General features: G+C 52.3%; 1 protein-coding gene across 1 annotated transcript; it reads left to right on the top strand.

Moving 5' to 3' along the window:
• The first annotated feature begins 6,979 nt into the window (after window positions 1-6,979).
• Window positions 6,980-15,341, top strand: VAT1 (vesicle amine transport 1). Its single transcript, XM_032134520.1, has 6 exons — window positions 6,980-7,306; window positions 8,177-8,384; window positions 8,704-8,874; window positions 8,962-9,051; window positions 9,976-10,217; window positions 11,246-15,341. The coding sequence occupies exons 1-6, from the start codon at window positions 6,980-6,982 to the stop codon at window positions 11,345-11,347; spliced, it is 1,140 nt and encodes a 379-aa protein (XP_031990411.1). The 3' UTR covers window positions 11,348-15,341.
• Window positions 15,342-15,474: the final 133 nt, after the last annotated feature.

Below are 15,474 nucleotides of genomic sequence, written 5' to 3'. Positions count from 1 at the left end.
GACACAAGGAAGACAAAGCAGGCCTGGAGAAGTGGAAATGAAAATGTTTTGGCAGCGAAACCAGATTATTAATGAACTGAGGGGGCAGATTGTTTTTGCTGAAATCACAGTCATTTTTTTTTGTATATAAATATTGGTGCTGTGCATGATGTTGGGACAAGTAAAGAGCAAATACAGGATGCAAGGCATGGGGGGGATGCCATGCAGGTACCCAGTGGTTTCAGGTGCTGCTTGGCCTTCTGACACCCCTGCCAGCCGCCAGGGACACATCAGCCTCAGTCAGCACTTTGGTGAGCCGGATGCCTCCACGTGGTCACAAGCCATGCAGGTCCCCGTTTCAGGATGCACCCCTAGGACAGGAGCCAAGTGCAAGCAGGGCTGAAGGTGTGTTCATGGCACATTCAGCTGGCCAAATGGGAATTCAGGTCCCACCTCATCAGTCACATACCAGAGAAGACCTGAAAGCCGAAGGAATGAGGTGGTCCAAGGAGATGAGGTAGTCCTGGAATCCCTGTAGCTCCTGTCCTCAACTGGTCTGATTTCTGCATTTTGTGAGCCAGGAAGTGGCTCAGTCAGTTCTTTGTTCTGCAGGTTTGCTGTGGCTTTTGCTGCAGCATCTCTGGGCCTCCCAGCCTTGTCTTAAGCAAAATGATGAGTGACTGTCTCATGCTTATTTTCTCCAACCCTCCCTGGGGAAAGGAGCCTGTGCAGCACTGTGACAGGTTTTATAAGGCCTGTAGTAGTTTTTGCCTTCTCATATGTGTGCATGTCGCTCCATTTTTATGCAGAAGAATGGAAAGAAAAGTTCATTGTCTTGTGACTGCAGGTCAAGGAGTGCAGGGTATTCATCAGTGTCACCTGGAGCAAGCTCTTCCCCTGGCCAATGCCCTTTCTGACTGTGCTTCACCATGTTTCTAAACAGGAGTCAGGTTTTTGCTCCCAACCAACAGACTGTTGAAACCCTGCTTCAGTGGAGGCAGGACGCTCTCTGCAGGGAATACTCAGACCCTGGCAAACCCAACAGCTACATTTTCCTTCCCCTGGGAGAGGCAGCGAGTTGCCCCTCCTGCTCAGAGCTGCTGGGCACCATCATTGCTGAGTCTCACATCCCTTTCAGTGCAGAGCACCCCTTGGCAGGCAACACTTGCAGAATATGTTCAAAACCCCACCATCACGGTGTGAGTTTTCCAAGTAGGCTGCATAGACATGCTGTGACTGTCACTGTGTGTGGAGAGGCGACAGATGGCTCTCACACATTTGCTCCTGAAAATGCTTCCCCAGTGGCTGGATCCTCCCTTGCTGATCCACACTCTCAGGGTCTTAATTGCTATTATGAATTAACTTTACTGTGTTACATTTTGTGTCATCTCCTGTACAAAGAAACCGGAAGCATCCTGTACTGGGAAAATATACTGTGAGAAGCCAACCTTCACTGAAGGACCCACAGCCTGAAACCTGCATCCTGTGACATCTTATTCTGGTCCACAGAGCTCCGAAGTTTGGTCCTGTGCAGCCAATCACAGGCTCTGGACATAACTTCAAACGTGATGAAACGTGCAATGTCTTATTTCCCAGCCCATAATCTGGGACAGAAATAAGAGACACTTTAGTTTCTCAACAGATCTAGTCCTAAATATCTTTTTGGACTTGTCAAATGTGGGAAAGAGCTAGAAAACTTCCAGGCCAAGCTGTAGAGTATGAAAACTATGAACACTTGGAGTTAAATCATTCAGCCCAGAGTGGTGTGTTATTTGACGCTTTCCCCTGGAAGATAAAGAGGTGGAAAAGCAGTAGAGATGCAGCAAAAGAATACAAATCAGTAGCAATTAGGAAGGTTAAAAAAAGAAAGAGAAAAAAAAATCCCAGCCAAATCCCCTTTCATGTGTCCAGCCTGTTTACATTCTGGGCTAGAATAGTCCTGATCTGACTCACTGCTGGCATTAATGAAGTTTGCACCTCTGGGTGAGCAATTTAATTTATCTCAGCAAGCCAAAGCTCATTATAACAGTCCATAAACGCTATCAGATGAAAGCAGCATCCTTCAGCAATCTCAGGGATTAAAGCAAGGAGGCATTCAACTGCCAAGGCTTCTGCTGGAAAGACTGCAGTCGGAGCATGTGTGCTAGAGGCTGAGGAAGCACAATGCCTCAATTACTGCTGCGGATTTCTCTGTATCGAGACAGTGATCTGGAGCCTCTGAAGCACTCCTCTGGAGGTGAGCAGTTCCCTTTTCTCCCCCTCTTTCTCTCTCCAGACATCTCTCCTTAGGGTTCATCAAGCCCAGTAGCAGCTGGAGAGAAATGGGGGGCCTGGGAGACTCCGTAGGTTGGCCACAGCTGGTTGCCCTCCTCCAGGGAACAGGAGGCTCCTTGGAGGGGCATTGCAGCGTGAAGGCATAAAGAGAGACTTAGGGTGGGAGGAGGAAAATGGCTGATTCTGTCCTCTTGGGCATGGAAACCTCCTTGCCCCACCTGTCCTGTCCCACGCTGGATCCACCCGAACTGCAGCTCCCAGCGCTGTGCTGGCCTTGCCCTTACCCTCACCTCGCTCTGGGTGCAGGCAGTGCAGCACCCACATGTCATTCCCAGCAATCCCTTTCTGCCAGGCTGCCAGGGTGGCTGCAGCTCCAGCACAGGGCACCAGCTGCCTGGGTGAGGGAGCGAGACCACCTGAGAGTTCCCTGGCAGAGGTGCTCGGTGGAAATGGCTTCTCCAGCAGTAGGAGTGATCTCCACTGCCTTCACATCTGAGATCATCTGTTCAGTTTTGCAATTCTTTTTCATGTGGAGAGTGGTGGAGATGGGGTGGACAAGGGATGAACAGAAATAAACACTCAAATCTTCAGTTTCTTTTCCATTTAATTTAAAAAATGAATTGCATATCCCAAACACAAGTTGGGAAAAAACAGTTTTTGAAATCTTCCTTCAAAACACAGTGAGGGAGCATCCTCTAGGCTGTGTATGCCTGTGCCTGTGGGGCTGCAGGCTGGTGGGAATGTCCCTGCTGCATCTGAGGAATGGGGCTTCTCTGGGTGCTCCACCAGGGTGGGCTCGGGTGAGGGTCTTGCCTCTGAGGACCCACTGTTGTGCCCTGATGTGTTTCAGTCCCACCCTTGCTTTTCCCTCTTCTGGAACAGAATTGCTCCTGTTCCTGGGGTGAGCCAGGGAAACACCGAGCAGCTGGCACTGCCAAAGCACAGCAGTGCCAGAACCTGCCAGGAGCCAGGGCCCTCGGACAGCAGCAGAGGTGTTGGTGGTGCAGAGAAACGCAGGTCTTGATCCAAAGCACAGCCACGCTGCCCGGTCCTGCCTGCTGTACCCCTGAAAGCCTCAGCACACTGAGGCAAGTCTGTGCATTTTCAGCGAGGTAAGACACGCTGACCACATAATGGGGTTCTCATGGATGCACAGCATGTGGATGTGCTAAGCCTGTAATTTTGGGACTATAATTGTCAGTAAATTATTGATGCTGTGGCATGAAGTTGAAGTTAAGGAGAAGGATTCTCATTTCACACAATTTCTCCGAGGACTGCAGTGGAGAAAGTGCCTCCTTCCAGAGGAGGACACGGTGGGATGCTGTTCGTGCACACCTGGAAACTGGCCTCATGCCAGCCATACCATTCACTTGTGCTGCACATCCACAGCCTCTGGTGCTGGGGTTGTGCAGGGGAAGAGGCTGAGAAGCCACAGTCCATGCGTTGTGGGAATGCTGCTCTGTGCTGGGAGGATTTCTTCAGTCTGCTGCCAGTGCGAGGAGTGAGCTGCCGTCCACTGAGCTTCAGTTCCCACTTGACAACTGCCTCCATTTGTCTCTGTGATCAAAACTGCAGCGCAGGGAACTGCAGCTGTGAGTGGCAGGTATGTCTGAGGGGTTTTGTCAGATCTCTTCCACCTGCTGCTCTACCTGTCAAATCTAAATGTAATTTACTGTGATACAGGCACAGTGTCACCCAGGAGGCACAGCATTCCTGGTACGTGTGATGCAGATGGGACATCTTGTCTGTGTCTTCCTCTCTGTGCATCCTAACACTCTGCAGACACAGGTGAAGAAAAGGCAGAACAGAGGCAGGACGAATCTTTCTCTTGAGTTCCAACAAATCAAGGTAGATGGATCAAGGTCAACACTCACTGTAGAGCCAGGATACCAAACTGTAGAGCCCTGACAGCATGTGTGTGGGTCCCAGCACCCTGTGGGGGCAGCCCCACAGCTGCTTCCCAAGCCGAACCCTTGCCCTGGCCAGGAGCAGGGGGGCTCGGGGAGCATGGGCAGCACCAGCAGAGCAGAACAGGGGGATGGTGGCACCAGGTCAGGGTCAGAGTTGGAATGGGGAACCCCAGGTCCAAGCACCTCACCGGTGGTGTGGAGCCACCCCATGTCCAGCAGCCAGCCTCTGGCCACCAGTGGGGTCTCAGGAAGCCTTGCCCTGCTTTTGTGGGCCTGAGCCTCTGGGGTTCTGTCCTGAGAGAGCCCTGGGAGCAGGCACAGGCAGCTGCCTGCTGACAAGAAAACTGCTGTCAGTTTTTTTGTCTCCTGCCTGGTCGTTGTTAAAATGTCCTTGAGAGCAGAGGGGAGGGACTGCTAGAGCCCTGCATAGAAATAAAAGGGCGTGGAACAAAGGGCCAGGCAGGGGAGCTGGCACTGCTCCTACTGTGGCACATCCTCCTCAACCCCTTTCAGGGAATCAGAGGGGACTGCAGGAGGCTGGAAAAAGCGGGACAGCAGCTTTTGGGGAGGTGCAGGGCTGCTGGAAAGCTAAGTGTTTGGCAGAGAGAGAATGAGAACAGTTACCTCAGTGGCCTGTGCCCACCTCTGGCTGTAAATCACAAGTCAGCACCATTCAGAAAGGCCCTTGGCCATGTGCTTCTGTGCAGCAAAAGCTCACATTTGGAGAGCTTGCTGGAAAATGGTCTGGAGCAGTGAGCACCAATTCCACTGGGAAAACTAGTTTTCTCTAGTTAATGCTCCCTTGCTGTTCTGCACCAGTGTCCCGCCCCCAGCAGGCAGTGGGCAGCTGCTGGGGATCCCAGGTCTGCAAGCTCAGAGCGTGCCAGCTGCAAATGCCCGGCCCATGCCCGCACACCAGCACCTCCCTGGCTGCTCCCCAAAACGGCTTCACTCACACCCGTTCCAGAGCAGCAACAAGCCAGAGCTGACCTTAGCCCTGCTGCTTCAAATACAGTGAGAAAACTACCCCAGCAGAGCACAAAGTGAAGTGGGTAAGGATTTACAGGGAAAATGTTACTGACTGAGCTGATAAGGAAAAATTGACTCAGAAACACAAAAGAGATAAAGGCAGAAAGAGCGTCCTGCCCAACCACAGAGACCTGCCACTGTGCAGAAATGTCCCTGTCCTGTCCAATCTGCTCCAGAGCCTCACACAGCTGGAGCAGTCTCCCAGAAGAGGAATCTGACTTCCCAAATCCACCACCTTCACTGACCACTCAGCCTCTGGGGATCATCCCCTGAACTCTCAGGTCTATAGAGGCTCCCTCTGGACCAGCATGTTTCATCCATCCCAAGAGCCCTGACAGCAGTGAATATAAATCAGTGAAAGAAGGAAGGCCAGGAAAGCTCCTAGGAAGAGCAGTAGAAGATAGAGGATTGTGCTTTGACTGCTTCTTTCTAATCTGGGGTGTGGGAAATGCCCAGATATCAGGAAGGCACATCTGTATTTCTCAGAGCTGACCAACAGCAAACAAAGGGTAAGGCTGGACTGTGGTCCTGCCTGCAACTGGACATGAGTCTCCTCCTTGTTCCCACTGCAGCCACCCCAACACCCATAAATCTGCCACATAGCAGAGCCAAATGCTGTGCAGCGCAGGCTCTGCCCTCTGCCTCCTTTCCTGTCTTTGTGCTCCTCTTTCCTGAGCAGTCCCAGACATTGTCAGTCTCAGGGCCAGCCCAGCCCAGAGTGTGGCCCTGCAGACACAGCCACAGTCATGCAGAGCTCTTGCAGCCCAGCTCAGCAGGCCACACTGGGCCTTCTGCAGCCAACAAAGGCCCTGGAGATGCCGGGGTTTGCTGATCCATAGGCCAGCCAGAGCTGTCGGAGTGCTGGAAGTGCCCTGCCTTGTTCAGGCACCGTGCTGGGTTTTGCTTGGCTTGAAAATGACACAGAAACTTCCCCAGCACACTGATTATCCTCCAGGTGGTTTGTGTTTTCTTTTTGGGCATGGATATTTTTCTGGTTCGGGCGTTCTTTGACTTGCTCGCTTGAGCAGTCACCCTGCAGTGGCTGCAGGTTCTTAGGGACGGGTTCACCAAGAACAGACAACTGAGGCGTGGATTCTGGTATGCTCTGCACAAAGTGGCACCGAATCGGCATTTCCGATGGCAAGTGTGATATCTGGGAGCCGAAAAGGGATCCGAGCAGTGAGATCATGGAGGAGGCTGATGTCTGCTGGCAGAAAGAGAGGCTGGATCCAGCGGTCTGTCTGCACACGCTACCTAATTTATTTTTCTTTAGTTGCAGGATAAGAACTCTGCTCCCCCCGCTCCGACCTATGTGCAGGCCGTGCCTCCGCCTTGTCGCCCGCAGCCATCGCGGGGCCGCGAGCAGAGCGATGGCCACTAAACTCCCCACAAGAGTCAGGATTTCCGCACTATAAATTATAGAAGTAACTCAGGGAAATAATGCTCCAGCAAAACTGCCATTTCGACCATGTCCCCAGGAAGGACGCAAGCAGCGTGTTTGTTCGAAAGGGATCATTTAGGGGCGAAAAAAGGCAAGGAATACAAAAGATAAAAAAGGCGGCGTGGAGGAGAAGACGGTCCGTGACGGCGGGGGGGTGGGTACGGCTGGGGGAGCCGGGTACGGCTGGGGGAGCCGGGGCGGGGGCTGACCGGGACCGCCGCCACGCCCGCCGCCGCCGCCGCTCCGCGCTGCCCCGCCCGTGCCGCTCCGCCCCCGGCCGCGCCCCGGCTCTTCCCCGCCCGCCGCTGCCGTGCGCCCGCAGCCGCTCTCGCCGCTCCGCACCGCCATGTCCGCCGAGCCGGCCCCGGCCTCCGCCGCCCCCGAGCCGGCCCCCGGCCCCGAGCCGCCGACGGGCGGCGGGGAGGCGGCCGAGCACCGGGCGCTGGTGCTGACGGGGTTCGGCGGCTACGACAAGGTGAAGGTGCAGGCGCGGCGCGCCGCTGACCCGCGGCCCGGAGAGGTCTCGGTGAGCGTCCGCGCCTGCGGCCTCAATTTCGCCGACCTGATGGCACGGCAGGGCCTGTACGACCGGCTGCCGCCGCCGCCCGTCTGCCCCGGCATGGAGTGCGCCGGCACCGTCCGCGCCCTTGGCGACGGCGTCCGCGACCGACAGGTGAGGGCTACGGGGCCCCGAAGCGCCCCGCCGCCCCGCAGGTGCGGCCCCGCCCGACCCCGCCCCCGGCCGGGCCCGGTGCCCGCAGCCCCGGCCGCTCCACCCGCCGGAACGGGGCCGGGACTCCCCGTCGGGGCGGCCCCCGGCAGCGCTGAGCCCCCGCCAGGGCCCCGTCCGATCCCACCCGCGGAGGCTTCGGCGGCGACCGGGCGGCGGACAAAGGCCCTGGACAAAGGGGCAGGGCGGGCAGGAATCCTGCTGCTCCAGGGGGACGGAAGCGCAGCCACCCGACGGGCCGGGCTGAGGGGCCGGAGCCGCAGGGAGGAGCTGGGGACGGCCGTGTGCCTTAGATTCAGGAGGTTTTCCTAAGGTTGGGCATGCATTTTCCATGATGGATGCTACTAAACGTTTCCCAAAGGCTGCTGCCTCTCGGCAGGATGATCCTTACAAGGAGCAGCAGTAATAGCCTTCGGTGTTTAGACTTCTGCTCCCAGCTTGGGTAAGGAGGGCAGGACATGATCCTCATCCCTCTTGCCTTGTTGGGGATCCAACATGGATCTAATGGTTGGTTTGGGCAACCATAGTTTGGGTTTGGGTACCACTACAAAGCCAGAGCATGGAGTGCCTGTGGTCTCTCTGGGGTTCCTGGCATGTGCCCAGGTCTGTGGTGAGAGGTGCTGTGCTACAGTCTCCCGATGAGGATGGAGCAGGTGTGGTCTCCTGCCTGAGTCCTGGGTTGCTGCAGTCCCTGCAGACCTCTGCACAGAGAACAGTGTGCATGCACTAGCTCTGACTTACCGAGGGCAAGGGTGTGATGGCTTCTGCTAGGCTTGGGGGCTTGTTTCCGACCACCTTGTCCTCTGATTTTAGGTTGGAGATAAGGTGATGGTCCTGGCTAGGTCAGGGCTCTGGCAAGAAGTTGTGAATGTGCCTGCCAGTCAGACTTTCCCAATGCCTGAGGGGATGAGCTTCGAAGAAGCAGCTGCTCTTCTTGTTAACTACATCACTGCCTACATGATTCTATTTGACTTTGGAAACCTGAGACCCAACCAGAGTGTCCTCATCCACATGGCTGCAGGTAAACAGTTCTTGCTGAGACTCTTGGTTTCACCATGCATCTTCTGAGTAAGTGACATGGGTGAGGAAATGATCAGAATGGGGCTGGACTGACAAAACGTCACCTAGCAGAGATGCAGGCTTCATGCTGCCCCATTTCCCAGTGGCTGGGCTTAGTCTCTCCCAGTGTGTCCCAGGTATCAACCTCACCAGGCAGAGTCACTATTCCCCAGGCTGCTGTGCTGTGTGATTGGTACAGGCAGGGATAATTTACCTATTCAGAGGTTTTTCTGACTGCTGGGGCTGTTTGCTTCTAAATCTTTCTCACTGCTGATTTCCAGGTGGTGTGGGAACTGCTGCCATCCAGCTGTGCAAGACTGTAGAAAATGTCACCATTTTTGGCACAGCATCTGCCTCCAAGCACGAGTCACTCAGGGAGAGTGGAGTTGCTCACCCCATTGACTACCGAACGATGGATTATGCAGAGGAGGTCCGGAAAATCTCTCCCAAAGGTATGATGAGGTGGAGGACTTCTGCAACTGTCTTGCATTTCTTTCAATTGCAGAGAAACTTCTAATTGCTCCCAATTCCCTCTCTAGGTGTTGACATTGTCCTGGACCCGCTGGGAGGATCTGATACGTCCAAAGCATTTAACCTGTTGAAGCCGATGGGCAAACTCATCACTTACGGTGAGTGTGAGCAAGGAGCCCAAACCCAGAGACTGTTTGCTGGTAGAATGGGATCCACACAGGAATGCTCTGTGTCTGGGTTCTTGGCTGTCAGGGACCATCACTATTCCTCACTGCACTGTGTTGTAGTTCTGTTATTTCATGAAGGTCTTCAGGATGCTTTGCCTTGGTGAGACAGTGAGGGGAGTGAGATTTGTGTCTTGTCCCCAAAGCTGTGTTCACAGGCTCCAGGACTCTTCCCTCCCGTGGTGAAATTTCTCTTAGAGTAAAAGCTGGTGCCTGCAGGGGAAGCTGGAATGTCCTCGCAGAGGAATACTGGCATAGCTGCTTTTTCTAGGCTGAGTTAATGCACAGCTTTGCTTTTCTTTTAGAGGATGTGTGGGAGATGAGGTTTGAGGCTACTGAATACTTATCTCTCCATTCCCCAGCCCTGGAACACTGTGATTTTGTCCCATAGACAAAGCCCTCACACAACCCCCAGTGGGATTCCAGACACTTGCACCAGTGTGCTGCTTTGGTTGTCCCGGCCGTTGCAGCGTGTGATTCCCCTGAAGAAGCAGGGCTGTAGGAGAAGGGGAAAGCTGTCCTGCCAGCCTGGCTGGCTGTCAATTGTAACCCTTTCTTACCTCTGCCAGCCCTCTAGTCTAACTGCACTGCTGCTGCCTTAGGAGGGCCAGAGAGTAGTCGTTCTATATTTTTGCCATGTGAGTGCTGATAATCCAAATTTTGCATAGCTGGAGGCTGAGGCAGGTGCCTGTTTCCATTGAAGGTCAGCTGGGCAGGTTCTGCTGTGATCCAGTTCTCAGCTCTGTCCCTCACTCTGCTGAGTGGCTGTTCCCCTGTGCGTGGTCTGAGCTGTTCCATGGGATGCCCATTGCCTCCTGTGCTGTGTTCCAGCTTATCTGTGGCTTGCCTTCTTTTCAGGTGTAGCAAACCTGCTCACTGGGCAGAAGAAGAACCTCATGGCTATGGCTAAAACCTGGTGGAACCAGTTCAGCATCACTGCCTTGCAGCTGCTGCACCAGAACAAGGCTGTATGTGGCTACCATCTTGGATACATGGATGAGGAAGCTGAGCTTATCAGAAGTGTTGTAGCCAAGCTGGTTAACCTGTACAGTCAAGGCAAAATCAAGCCCAAAATAGACTCTGTATGGCCCTTTGACCAGGTGAGTCTGAGCTAACATACTGGCTGGCAGTGGTACAGAGTGAGCGCCTTGTTCCTGGGGGCTGAACTGTTGAAAATGTCTAATAACCGTCTGTTCTCAGACATTCAGTGCCTTATTCCTTTTAAAATATTAAGGCTGAGTAAAGTGGCTGGGCTATTCTGCTCCAATGCATAGGGCTGGGCAATGCTAGACAGTGTCCCTGTGGAGCAGGGCAGGTGCTCAGCTGAGCTCCATGGGCAGCAGCAGCCAGGAAGGGGCTGGGTTATGCATCAGACTGGAGTATGCCCTCGGTAGTCTGTACCCTGTAATTAAACAGACAGATGGGAAGGCTGTTGCTGCCCTTCCAAGAGTGCAAAAGAGCCCAGGCAGTGAAGCAGAATGAGGATGTTGGAAGGGAGCAGCAGGTTTTTCAGCAGCTCTGCTCTGCTCAGGGTTATGGGCGTGTGTCCATGCAGAGTCAGGCTCTTCCCTTGGAAATCCTGTGCTGGAGCAGGACTTGCTGCAGGGGAGCAGAGAACATAGTGATGATCAGTCAGTGTTCATACCTGAGAACTAGTCTGATGCAAAGGCCTAAGGAAAACTTTGGCTCCAGGCCTGGTCCAGGTGCTTAAAAACAATGATAATAATGATACAATTCTGTGCATGTATTGTTTTGTGCAGCTAGTAGAGGTTTTTTCCTCCTGGCAGGTGGCCAGGTTCCTGCAGTTCCCCTCCCTTTGGAGAGGAAGCTGTGGTGACACACACTGCACTTCCACGTTTGTGTGAGCAGAGCATCCTTGTGTATGTCAAGGTTTGTCTGTGTGAATTCTTGAGGACAGTTTTCCTATTGTCTTTCTGGGGTAGTTGCCCAGGTCTGTCCAAAACACACCTATGCAGAGGCACCTGAATGCTTGGGACTTGCTTGAACTGCCAGGAAAGCTGCCTCCCAGCTATGCCTCAGACTGGTCTGGGGGGACTGAGGGGGCCAGGAAGGGCATGGACACACTCTGCAGTGGGTGGGGGTCTTACCACACTCCTTTTGCTTCCAGGTGGCAGAGGCTATGAGGCAGATGCAAGAAAAGAAGAATGTTGGAAAAGTCATTCTGGTTCCTGAAGCACCCAAGGAAGAATCTAAAAAAGCAGAGAACTAAGGAGAAGAGATGTATGCAGATTATGAATTCGTGGTTTAATTCCCTGATCTCTTTGGGACCTGGAAATGGACAGATCAGTATCTTCCATCTTTCACCAGTACAAGAACATCATGGTTATCATTCAGATGAGGTTTGCATGCTCTTGTTGTGACTGACCCTTTGCCAGATATGCCTCCTGCTCTCTCTTTTGAAGCCTGTTTATTTCATACTGTTTTCTAACCACTTGTTTCTCTACTGAATTTCCAGACTAACCTTATTTTTCTCTGGCAGTGAGGCTGAAGCTTCCAAGCAGTTGGTGACTAACAACTCCACAGCCTGTCACTGTAAAGTCATGGCGCAATGTACTGTAACAACTGCCAAGTATCTCTGCAGAAACTGAGCCCTGCTGAAGCGTTTGTGCTGTCAGCTTTGGGAAGCCTGTTCAGCAGAGCATTGGCCAAATGTAGGATGTTTCCTCCACAGCCAAAGGAAAACCACAGCTGGCCTAGTTTAATTCAAGCAGGGGTTTCTCTTCTGTTCACACTAACCGGGCTCTATTCCCTCTGCTTTTTGTGGGCCACTAACACAGTCAGACAGTAACAGCTCATGTTGTCTTTGCCTTGGCCATCCTGGCAATTTGGAGTCTATGGCATATCATACTTCATTTGCAGTCACTTCTCTGTGCAGACAGTAAATAACCTGACAGGCTGGGCTGGGCTGTGTCTGACTACAGAAGAAAAGTTTCAATTAGGTAACCTGATCCTGTCCATTTTCTATTTCCAAATTGTATAGAGAGATCTGAGCAGTGTCTGGTTCTTAGAGACCATAAGGACTCAACTGTGTCTCAAACGACTGGAAAAATTGATGTTGGCTCTGTGCTTTATTATGTTGGGCTCCAAGTTGGTATTGTTAGGGCTTCACCCTCGTGTTTTTATTTCCAAGGGCTGCAGTATTGAGTTGGACTTCATTGAGATGGGAACAAACTAATCCCCTGTTAATGCTTTGTGCAGTGCCCTGTACACTGTTGCAGTTTGGGAAGTAAATTTCAAGAGCCAGTCCTCTGGGCTGTCTCTCCCTGGGGCACACTGGTTAGTAAAGCTGTTGCCACGGTAGCAGTTAGATGATAAACAGCCCAGCTGTGTGTCAAACCTCTTAACCTGCATATTCTGAGCAGTTTTCTATCGTGTTCTAGCTCACTTGCTGCAGTAGGGCTTGACTCTTCTTCCCCTGAATCTGTATCTTGGGGCTCCAGTGCTGAGGGTTTAGGAGCTGCCTGGGGTGCTCCTCCTATACCAGAACTTTGTTTCACTTCTACTTTTCTTTCCTTCTGTGCATTTGGAAACAGAGCTGTGTAGAGACCTAAGCCCAGCTCTGTGAGCACCTTGAGTCCTGGGTGATGCTGTCCTTCCCACTGGACCCTGCTTGCAGCCCTGGGCAGCTCTGGTGCTGTTGGTGCTTACTTATCATGGATTGTAGGTGTGGGCTTTTGGGTTTAATTTTGGATTTGAAATGGTAAACTCGAGGGCACCAAGAAGAGCTGCTCATCATGGAAGAACTCGGGCTCCAGAAGCAAAACCTTGAGACAAGAATCCTGCTTAACTAGCCCACAGGGAGGGCCCAGGGCCCAAGGAGGGCAGGTACCCACTGGGCACAGGGCTGGGCATACAGCCCCACTGCCACCCAAGAGAGCCCATGCCATGCAGGGCTGGGGTTCTCCCTCAGCCTGCTCCAGTGGGGCTCCCGTCTGTCAGTGCAGCTTGTGGTTCAGGTGCTTGGGCTCAGTCCAGAGATCTTTAGAAATGCATAGGCACAGCTTCCAGGGGTCTTGCCCTGGCTCACTTTAAATATTGCAACAACCCGGTTCCCTACAACCTCAGAGGAGTCCTGGAGCCCTCTCAGAGATCTTTGTCAGTTCATCTCTTGAACTTCATAAACATGGGCTGATGGAACTCACAAGCACAACTTTTTACCTTTCTGAATCCAAAATCTTGCTGCTTCTTTCAACCTGCCCTGTCATGCTAATTTAGATTAAATCCAACAGTGTCTAATGCTGCTTTACCAGGTGTGAAAACAGAAGGACTGTCTAAATTGCTGAAATGGAAAGCCTGGACCTGTTCCTCTGAGAAACTGGGCTTGACAGGGCAGCATGTTCAAAGGGCACGCAACCCTGCACATCTTCTGGTTCTGCACGAAAAGGGAAAAATATGGTGTGTTTAACAGTAACATCCTCTCCCCGCTTTATTCTGAGCCAAGCTCGTGCTCAGTGCCTTACATGGATGGCCTTGGGTCAGGCGGCGTGGCACGGCTCTCACAGCCCGGGAGCCTGGCAGCTTCCCATCAGACCCCTCTGACCTGCTGCCTCCTGTGCGCCACGGGAAACAGCATCTCGGTGCCTTCTGCTTACATGACTAGGAAGTCACTGGGGCCTTTTCCATTCTGGCCTTTCAAAGTATTGCCAAAACCCTGTTTTGACTCTTATTAGCTCTGTTTTGTGAACACTGGTGGTGTTGTTGGACTTTCCGTGAATTAGCTGTTCTCTCCCCAGGTGTTCCAGCCTTTCCAGGGCTGACCTGGTGGTTCTGTACTCCCCAGTCCATAAGACCTGTTGTAAAGCCCTTGTCTCCCCCAGGGCAGCTGTTTGGCTCCAGAGTGAGCCCTGAGTGAGGCTTTATCAGCTGCTCCGGCCTTGGCTCTCTGGAAACAATCCCAGCTCCTGGCTCTCTTGGGGTAGCTGCTCACATGTCTTCTAGCTAGGAATTCCTGAAGCCCTTATCAAGGCAGGAATGCCGAGCAGTTACTGCCTGTTCAGTTCAGCACTGGCTATTTTGTGTCTCTTGGTAGCAACAGTGTTTTCTACAGGAAGACCAAGATTAACTGTAACCTTGCAATCCTCCGCCCCTTCTCAATGCTCTGCTCTAGGTGGGTGTGGTTGGTTGTGTTTTGGTTTTTTACTTCTTTTTTAAGGGCCAGTATAGAACCTGTGTAAAACAATTTCAAGTGTCTTAATCAAGTTAACCAGCCGGTTTGTATACTAAGGACCAAAGCAAAAAAACCAAAACGAAACCCTAGGATAAAAATCATTCCATTCAATGTTGCTTGTTTAGGACAAAGTTGTGCTACTGAGGAACTGGGAGATTCCTGTACTTAATCATGTGTGCCATTCCAGAAGTGCAATTTAATGTTTATTTTACTGATTGTCTGACTCAAAGGTTGTGCCATGAGGAGTCCAAGTGAAAGTGTAAGGAGTTGATGAGCGGGAGGAGGTGTCCACAGCCCTGCCTGCTCCGGGGGGGCTCAGTGCGAGTGCCTCTCCTGTCATTGCTGTAGTGGCCTCCCAGCCTGGTGCTGCTGGTCTGGGACAAAGTGCAACTCCTTTGCTATCACCAGGCAGCTGGTTGCCACATTTTTGACTCTTCAGTTTCTCTGAAGCTCACTTGTGTTGCAAGCTGACTGCAGGAGGGGAAGGGAACAGAGGTGGCCCCTGCCAAGTGCTCTGGGAAGGAGTTCAGCTCTATGTTTTGTTTTGGACACCTGTATTAAACTAGAATTGACTGGCCAGGGAGAAGTAAGAAGCACTGTGTGAGTCAGGCTTCAACTGATGCAGGATCCTGGCCCGCTGACAGCTGCTATCATAGGTGTTAAACCACTCTGGTTGCCTGAAGTCTCTGGTGTGCTGAGCCCTCGTGATGGCAAAGTGTTATTGGCAAGTAGTACATGAGCATGATGTGAAACGTGTTAGACTCTGAGTGAGCCTCTTACAGCATATGGTCTGGTCCGTACTGTCTGAATTGTGTTGATTTGCAGATATGTGATATGAGTGATGGTCATCCTACAGACAGATAGCAAATCTTTTGTTTAAAAAATATATTTCGCTTTGTGTGTGTAACCACATTGGACAGAAAACAACTGTGCCACTGCTGTTTACATGACTACAATGTGTACTGCTCCTCTGTCAACTGTTACCATATGCCTTATGTGTTTCAAATGTTAATTAAATGCATAACAAAACCTTCCACAGTACACTGCTCAGGTTTTTGTTGTCATGACCCCTCTGCCCACAGCTCAGGGCAGGTTTGATTGACAAAGTGTAACACTCCCAGCATGAGGAGATGCCTCTGCTCTCAGGGACAAGTATTAATTGTTGGCTT

This window comes from Corvus moneduloides, chromosome 26, assembly GCF_009650955.1.
Source record: "Corvus moneduloides isolate bCorMon1 chromosome 26, bCorMon1.pri, whole genome shotgun sequence".
NCBI lineage: Eukaryota > Metazoa > Chordata > Aves > Passeriformes > Corvidae > Corvus > Corvus moneduloides.
This window is presented reverse-complemented; position numbering and strand designations above follow the sequence as displayed.